Source organism: Ciconia boyciana, chromosome 16 (assembly GCF_034638445.1).
Source record: "Ciconia boyciana chromosome 16, ASM3463844v1, whole genome shotgun sequence".
NCBI lineage: Eukaryota > Metazoa > Chordata > Aves > Ciconiiformes > Ciconiidae > Ciconia > Ciconia boyciana.
In genome coordinates this window covers 3274073-3282936 of record NC_132949.1, presented here as the reverse complement: position 1 = coordinate 3282936, position 8864 = coordinate 3274073, and the positions used below count along the sequence as shown (strand labels likewise).

General features: G+C 44.0%; 1 protein-coding gene across 1 annotated transcript in view; it reads left to right on the top strand.

Annotated features, from left to right (window-relative positions):
* The first annotated feature begins 1881 nt into the window (after positions 1-1881).
* Positions 1882-8864, top strand: part of GNA13 (G protein subunit alpha 13) — a 30073-nt gene continuing 23090 nt past the window's right edge. The window contains exons 1-2 of the mRNA XM_072880895.1: positions 1882-2217; positions 4234-4460. Coding sequence (XP_072736996.1) covers positions 1935-2217; positions 4234-4460 — 510 coding nt within the window. The 5' untranslated portion in view covers positions 1882-1934. The remainder of the gene's footprint in view (positions 2218-4233; positions 4461-8864) is intronic.

Here is an 8864-nt window from a genome sequence, read left to right as displayed (position 1 = left end):
AGCAAGGACATTAAACTTTTTGAAGGAAAGCACAAGTGCTGTTACCAGTTTCACTCTGCAGACAAGAAGCACAAAAGGAGAAACATTGGTAGGATTTTCATTCGCTGAAAACTACTTAAGTCCAAGAGGAATTGTAGAAACTCAGGAGTCCTCTGCATTTCTGAAGGTGAGATGAGAGCTGTGGCAAGCCAGCAGAGATCACTTAGTTTTAAAACTTGGACTAGAGCTCAGGAATGACTGGCTTCCACATCTGTACCAAGACCACCAGGATGTGCTTGTTGGATGACTATATTAATTTTATACCACATCCTGCTCCTCTGAGAAATGCTTTTTTTTCTTTGGTAAGGCCACATGGAATAATTCATGTGGAATTTATCTCCATGTGGGGCCATCCTCTGTCTAAGGTGTGAACACTGATACTCATCGCAGATTTTGAAGGAGGTCCTTCCAGTTGAGGCAAAGTGACATTTCCTTGTGCTAAACTCATCTCACAGTTTCCTTGGTCACTTCTTCCTTTTTCTAATTTAAGATTATTGTTAGGAAAAAAGCAGAAAAACATTGAGAGAAAAAGTCAGCAGATATTAAGGAGATGTAAGGAGAGACCAATGTTTAATGTCATCTTTGCATATGTAATTGCACGTATGTGATTTCTGCACTATAAATAGCCATGTCAGGAAAGCATGACATGGACATACGTGCTTGCAACTGAACCACATGTGAACCACACATGCACGTGTGCTTGCTTTTCAGTCCTATGTGTTTTATCTGTGTCCTTATGCCTACAGAACATAACCAGTGTGTCAGTGAGCAGGCATGTGAGACCACAGACTTGCTGATCTGACCAACATGTTGTACGTTAAGACTTCTCTGAGTAGTTTTCAAAAATTGCATCAATAACCAAAGTAATACAAAGGTTACTGTATCTTTTTTCCTTTCATCTTATGGACTGCCTCTTCAGTCAGTGTATTTCTGTGTAGGCAGCAATTGTATCACCTTGTGCTACGCTGGTGTAATTGATGGTAAGTTAATTTTTTGCACAAATGACGAATGGAACAATTGTGGGTCCCACGAAGAGTGGGATTTTCAGTCCTTGCTTATTATTTGCTCTACCTCTCATATGAAGGGTTGCCAACTTTTAGAAAAATTTTACTGTTAAGCACTTGAAAATACTGCCTTTGTTTCTTTACTTAGTAGCCGATAAAAGGTTCCACTCCGTTTTTATCGCTCTGCCTGCGTACAGCCCCCGCGTGAGGCCCAGAACCGGTGTGTTTGTTCAGCCTGGTGCCGTATCCCAGCAGTACTGGAAAGCTCTTCTCAGAGGAGCAAAGAGGAAGTATGTGCCAAATTGTTCAAAGCGTTTTAACGACACTATTTTCTTTTTGTACCGAGAACAAAAACTGCTTAGCTGGCAAGCTTCATCCTGCCCCCCTGACCGGGGGCTGACCTCCCCCGGCCGCTCGCCTGTCAGGTTCCCTGCAGCGGCTGCGGGGCCGTGGCAGAGGTGCCGCCGCCGGGACCGGCTGAGCCTGAGCCTCATTTTCCTTCACGTGAGCGCACACTTCGCTTCGGTTACGGCTGCGAACGCGGCCCCGCCGGCACCGGAGGCGGGAGCAGCCGCAGCCGCCCCCTCCCGCCATTTCCTGTGAGGCGCCGCTCGTGGGCGGGGCTCCCGCCAAGGGCGGGCGCGAGCCGCTGTCACGTGATCCCCCCCGGGCAGACTGCGGCGGGGGCCTGGGCGCGTCACGTGACGCGGGCCGTGGCTGCCGGCGGCGCCCCGCGGTCACGTGAGCGTGTGTGTGAGGCGGGAGGGAGGGCGTCACATGGCAGGGCGGGGCGGGGCGGGGCGGGGCGGCGGGCGCGCATGCGCGGGCAGAGAGCGGGCTGTTGCGGGCCGGGCCGGGCGGCCGCTCCCCTCGCTGGCAGTGCTCGCTAAGATGGCGGACTTCCTGCCGTCGCGCTCCGTGCTGTCGGGCTGCTTCCCCGGCTGCCTGCTCACCAGCGGCGAGGCCGAGCAGCAGCGCAAGTCCAAGGAGATCGACAAGTGCCTCAACCGCGAGAAGACGTACGTGAAGCGCCTCGTCAAGATCCTGCTGCTGGGCGCGGGCGAGAGCGGCAAGTCCACCTTCCTCAAGCAGATGCGGATCATCCACGGGCAGGACTGGGACCGGGCGGCCCGCGAGGAGTTCCGCGCCACCATCTACAGCAACGTGATCAAGGGTGGGTGAGGCGGCGGCGGCGGGGCCGGCCCGCCCCGCCAGGCACCGGGCCGGCGGCCTGCGGGGGCACGGCCCGCCCGGGCCGGGGGGGGCGGGTGGCGCCCTCGGGGCGGGCGCGGGGGGTCCCTCGGGCCGGTGAGACCCGCGGGCTCGCGGTCTCCTCCCGCACGGTCGGTGCTTTCGTTTCGGGCGCCTCACCCTTCCTTCCGCCGAGGGCGAGCGGCCCGGCGCTGCCGGCGTCAGCGGCCGGGGAGCAGCCCCCCTCCGGGCCCGCGGGATGTCACCCCCGCCGTGACGGGGCGTCCCCCGCGGCGGGCGCTGGCCCGGGTGCGGCCCGCCGTGCAGCGGAGGGCGGCTTCAGCTCTCGCCGTGGGAGCAGCGGTTTCAGTCCGTAAGGTCTCGAGCCTTGCGATTTCCTGGTAGTGCGATCGCAGTAATGCGCCGTCATGGATGGGGGGAAGATGCACCTGAAAGTGCGTGAGGATGAGACGTGTCCTGTGCCAGAGGAGGAAGCGCGCTCTGCATTTCGCTTCAGTGGAAGAAACGTTGCCATCGTGTTGGAAACTGGGCTGACACATCAATTAACAGAAACCCGCACGCAGAGCCACTTTTCATAGATGCGTTGCCAAAACCTCCCCACATGGGTTAGGAGCGGGCTCTTGTTTTCACTGCTGTCATCCTTACTTAAGTGGTCATGCTTACTTATTTTCTCTCTCTTATTGAAATCGCTCATCATGTTCTTGATTTGGACTCTGTAATAGTTGGACAAAGTCTTAACTAAGTTTCTCAAAACAGCAAAGCTTTGTCAGACCTCAGTCCTGCTCTTGAAGGGGGCTGAGGTCCAGTGATTCTTAAGAGAATTGTTTTACAAAACTGTTTACGAATCAAGCCTGGAAAAACTATAAATAGCAAGGCAGTAAAAATCACGAGTATGGATATTGACCAGGTTATAGTTTATTAATAAAGTAAGGCACTTCCTACTCTGTGAAAGTGTACACGTAGGAACTGCATATCTCTCTCAGAGGCTGCTTTCCTGCAGTCATTGCTTTTGACAGATAGAAAAACTATGAAAAGAGAATGAAGCTTGAAAAAAATACTTTGGCATTGAACAAGTATGTTGTTATATCGTCATTTGTTACTACATCTTGATTTCCTGATACCTCTCCCCATGCCTTTACAGTTGCTTATTCTTACTGGATTTTTTTCTTTTTATTTTTTCATCAGTAAATTTAGTACTAGAATTCATTGTCCTGCATTTCCCTTGTCAGTATGATCACAATGTTTTCTTTTTAAAGTCCTGTATAACAGAAGTTTAAAAATACTGTGTTTCTCCTAGAGAATATTTACCAAAACAACAACAAAAAGTGCGGGGAAGTCTGTAGGTGATACAACTCCTTCTGCACTTAAGCAGTTAAAACATACTTTCTAAAAAGTGCTGTGATTTTAGTAAATGTTGTCTTCATATCTCTGAAAACGTTAAAGGCAGTGATAAATCTCTACAATTAGGTATAACTAGATACCAAGTTAATAAGAATGCAAAGACTAGGGAACCTTAAAATAAGCCATCAGATGGTTTAACATATTCCGATATGAGCTTTTAAACATACTTCATTTGTCTTGTATTCGTGCCAGGTAAGTTTAATGACTGTAGAATGGCTCTGGCAATCAGAGGGAAGTATAAATATCTGTAAAAGAATTGGTGCTTGGTAGCACAGACTGGGGATGTAGTAATTAAAAATAGCACTTTTTCAAGAGTTAAACATGTGCTATGGATATCGTACTGTTGATCGTGTCCATGCTTTTCTGGTAGCAAATATCTGAGTTTTGATGTTACCTGAAAATGTAGTGCTTTGAGTCGATTTTTCAGAAGCTTTCTGATTTCCTACTGGGTGGATATTCCTATTGAGCTTTGGCTGTACAGAGTAAGTGCGTTGTTTGAATCTTTGCAGGTTTGTAGGCTAGTGAAATAGTAGATGCTGAGAAACTCTAATTGTGATGCTCTTTCATGTTGTTAAAGGTGTGAGAGTCCTCGTAGATGCCAGAGAGAAACTTCATATCCCTTGGGGAGATCCTGCTAACCAGAGTAATGGAGACACGATGATGGCTTTTGATACTCGGTCAGTCACGGTGGTGCAAGGCATGGTGGAGACAGCAGTTTTTTTACAGTACCTTCCAGCCATAAGAGCTCTATGGGCGGATAGTGGTATCCAGCACGCATACGACAGGCGCAGAGAATTCCAGCTGGTAAGATTTGTGTTTCAGTGTTTTTAATTGAGTGTGTGTGATTCTTGTTCCTGTCTTGCTTTTCTGTAAAATGCTGATCAAGCGGCCTCCTTATGAATCTTAAGCATTCTTGAATGATAGACTGTTACACTGTGGTATTGCAAAGAGATGCAATTTAGCTCCCCCCCCCCCTCCCCTTTTTTTTAAAAACAAGAACAATAAAAAGCTTCTGACATAATTGTTCTCATTTCATATGTGAGAAAGCTGAGGTATAGAGGGCTTTTATGTTTTGTAAAAAAGCTAGTACCTGTGTAGTGTTTTTACCATATGATTACTTTTACCCTTTGTTAACTAGTGCATCGACTTAAAAGAAAATGGTTTGCAATAAAGGAAATCATAATACTAATGTGATTTTTAAGAAAAGATATGCATGGGTTAATGAGAAGAATTTAAAAACCACTCCCTTCTCTATTCCAGTTTAAGCATCTAGCAAACATTCCCTCTGTATACTTCCTGTTTAATTTTAAATGTCTATGTTGATACTCATGTAATGAGATTTTTGTTATATTGAAGTTCTCAGCTGAAGATGGAGTATACAATTTTATAGTAGGGTTGAGATGGAGTATACAATTCAGTAGTGGGGTTGGAAAGGAAAAAGAAGCATTCTTGAGCTGGAGCTTTAACTGTCTGTGACAGCTAAAATCCATTCACTCCATTTCCATGCAAATGCCGCAAAAGTAAATGAAGAATTTAAGTTAAATTTGCTGTTTATTGGTTCATAGACTTGTGTAGTTAACGTCGGTGGCATAGGGTTTTGTAGGGGTGGGGGTTGAGAACCTTAAAATAGATAAAATCTGTTCTTGTAGGTCTCTTAAACCTAAGTGGCTTTGTTTTTTATGTCTTAAAAATAACCTTTGTGTTAGTGTGAATCTGAACAATAGCTGATGATGTCTCCTGTTGAGCTATTATGAATGGTTGTGTAATCATTCTCTGACTTAAATAGGTTGTGTAAATACTCTATAAATATGTATTGCCCTGATTATGGAATGTCTTCTAGAGACTGCAGAATGGGCAGGTGCTGGAGTAGCCTATCACCTGCCCAGCCTAGTTCTGAGCTATGTAAGTAAGTTTCTAATGAGACCTGTTGCTTCTTGCATTTTGCCTTCAAAGTGATCATAAAAGCGTAATTGCTCTACTGTAGTCAAGATCCTCTTCTGGTGCAGATGTGACTTCTAGTGACATCATTGCTGTGCTGGAGTGATCTGTTTTAAAATTCGTTAAATAAAATTGTTTTGTCTTTGATTGCATGTTTAGTGACTTCAGGCTAAGTAGCAAAGGAAAAGGGAGCTATTACTATTCTGTTGTCTAGACTCTCTGAGAAGTAGGTTCTTTCCGTAACTGAAGCATATGCAGAGTTTCACTTTGAGTAGGATTTGAAGAATGTGTTCTTCTGAATCCAACAGGAAAAAAAAAAAACTATTGCTTTCTTTTGGAAATCCCTAAATCTGTATAATCTTCTCTGCAAAAATATATATTGATCAGGTTGTGTTTTAGGCAGAACTCAAGGATATTTTTTAAAGTGCTTTTAATAGTTGAGTACTGTCCTAATACTAATTTTTGAAAGTAAGCTAACTGCTTTTTTTATACTTACATTGCTTTATTTCCTAAATCCTTTCAAAATCTCAGCCCAAGATATTTATGCCAAGTTATAAACATAAAAAAAAAAAAAGTTGAATGATGTCATTGTATTGAGTGCAAGCAGTGTGATCAGTGCTGGCCAAGCGTGAAGTCTCGGTTTTACCCCGGTAAGCTTCTAGCTTAAGTTATGACAGAGCTCCATGTGGGCGGCAGAATGGTGGAAAACTCCTGAAAGCAGTATATATTTTTGCCGGGCTTTGTAGCAGAGTGTTCAGAGAGTTTAGATATGTGCCGTAATATGGAAGGAAGACACAAATGGTTAAGGAGGGACTGACAGGCATCCCTGAGTCGGGAGGTAGAGCAGGGGGGAGTTGGAAGACGCGCAGGCAGTTCAGTTGTGTCGAGTACTGACTCTTGAAGTAAGGATTCAAGACTGAAAATCGTTAGCATTGTAGAATGGGGAATAAGAGAAAAATACCGCTCTACTTTCAGTTCAACTGCTTGTGGCAAAAAATGTGATGAAAGGAGAGATACCAGCAATCATTAGATGAGCAGGAGAGAGGGAAAAGTGGCTTTAAAAAATGTGTAAAATTCTGGGACTGAGCATGGAAGAAGAGTATTATTTGACTGTATATACTCTAACTTCTTTTCAGACTGTTGAGTGAGTTTAACTTTTTCACTGGACTGAGTTTGACACTGCACTGAAAAACATGGTTCATATTAAGAGAGCACAGGCAGGAATGCTGGGAAAGTATTGTTTATCATGGGAATAGGACACTTTGGGGCAAAGGTAGAAGTGAGCAAATGAAGAACAGAGCAGTGATGGATAAGGAGTGAAAAATGTCAAAATTTACATAGAAATTCTGGAGGAAAGGAAGCAAGAGTGTAGTTCTAGAAGCCATTTGTAGCTTGGACAGATAGGAAATACAGAGAAAGGGGGTTTATGATTAAAGTTTCTGCATGTATATGGTTAAAACTTAGAGGTATGTACATTTGTGAGAGATCATTGACCTGTTCCTGCTTTTTTTGTTTTTCTCTATCATCTTTCACTTACAATGCCAGAGATGATGCTAGGAGCCTGAAGAAACAATGTGGTCCTTTTATAGCAGCATGAGAAGGGGAAAACCAGAACTTGGTTGTATTTTAATGGAATTAGAAATCAGCATTTCCATGCCTAGTTCACTGGAGTGTCCTTCCTCATTTTCTTAACTTACGTGGTCATGGGGATACTCAATATGATTTATTTTCCTTGGTATAAAAATAGGGGCCTTCTGGCCACTGTCAACAGTATTTATGAAAATTCATTAGTTCACGCTTGTGTAGTGCTTTAAAACTGGAAAGAGCTAATTACAGCTTAGTACAATATATGCCACTTCAATGCTTCTCAGTTGGTTAATATTATAATCCCTCAAATTTTATTACAAACCAAAGTCACTCAGGTGATAGTTCCACTGACATGGTTAGCTAAAGACTATTTTGGCTCTGTAGCTTAGTCAGTTCTTGTAACTCACAGTTAGGATTCTGGTCATCCTCAAGCTTTCTCTCCTTCATCTACCGAGTTTATTTCTCCTATGGCCTCTAGTCAGAGGGCTAACATGGATTAGTTATGGAGTTAGTCTGTATCAGCCTAATGCTCTCTGACATCTAATTAACGTTTCAGATTTCTCTTTGCAAGTTGATTTCCGGTAAAAATCTCCTGAAATGACTTGGATAAACACACCCATTATCTTAATTCTACAACATGCAAACCGATTTAACTAGACATTTCCTAGCTTTTCTATTTATACTCGTGAGCTATTCAATTATGTGGTGGTAAAGATTTGCTGTTCTCATTGAGATTTGCTTTGAGGCACTGGCAGCTGAGGAGTGTCTAGTACTGGTGCTGCGTATCTAGTAACACTGAGGAAAGCACTTCTGTGGAAGAGTACCGTTGTATGCTGCCTCTCACTTCAGTGCGTTTGCTGTGAACTTGCATTTCTTGAATTTGCTGCGAGAGTCATTAACAGAGAAGCGTTTTGAAGTAGTCTTCAGTAGTCTTCTAATTCTCTGAGAATGGAAAAGTGGGATGAGAGCCAGGTTGCTCAGATACATGATAAGCTTTGAATGTGTTAAAGGTTTTTTCTTATTAAAGATAACTTTTGGGTGGGTTTGGATGTTTGCTACCAGCAGTTGTTGATCTTGAGATAGCTATTTTTCCCTCCTTGCAAATTACACTGAATGTTGTTTGGTTTCTTTTATGCCATGAACCTGCAACGTGCAGGGGCAGTGATGACACTTTATTCTGCCTGCATTTGCATAGATCTGCAGACGTAGAACATGCAGTAAGGACGATAGGATATGCATTTACCTCTGGATCCTGTTTACTTCTGTGACATGTCTGCAAGTGCTAGATCAGATTATAGAAGACAGGAAAAGGCGTGTTCAGCTTGAAGTTCTACTGCTAGTTTTGCTGCAGCTTCTCTGTAGCGTTTTTCTATTGCAGAGTAGTATTTTTGGAGAGTGTTGTTCAATTTACTGGAAAATTGTATTTTATCTTATTCTGGTTGGGCTTTTCTGGGTTCTGTATCTGAATATTGGTGGGATTGTCATACACACGAGAAGATTAAATTAGTTCTACTGCAAATAATCAGTCCTCAGATGGCCACTGCAAAGTATTAGCAAAACTTTCTAAAAGTATTAGCACCATTCTTTCAGGTGCATAGGCAACATGTCCTTGAAATGCTCTTGATTCTAGAGTAGCGATCCTGCGGAGATCAGTGGTGTTTGAAGTCAGACTAGGCTGACAGA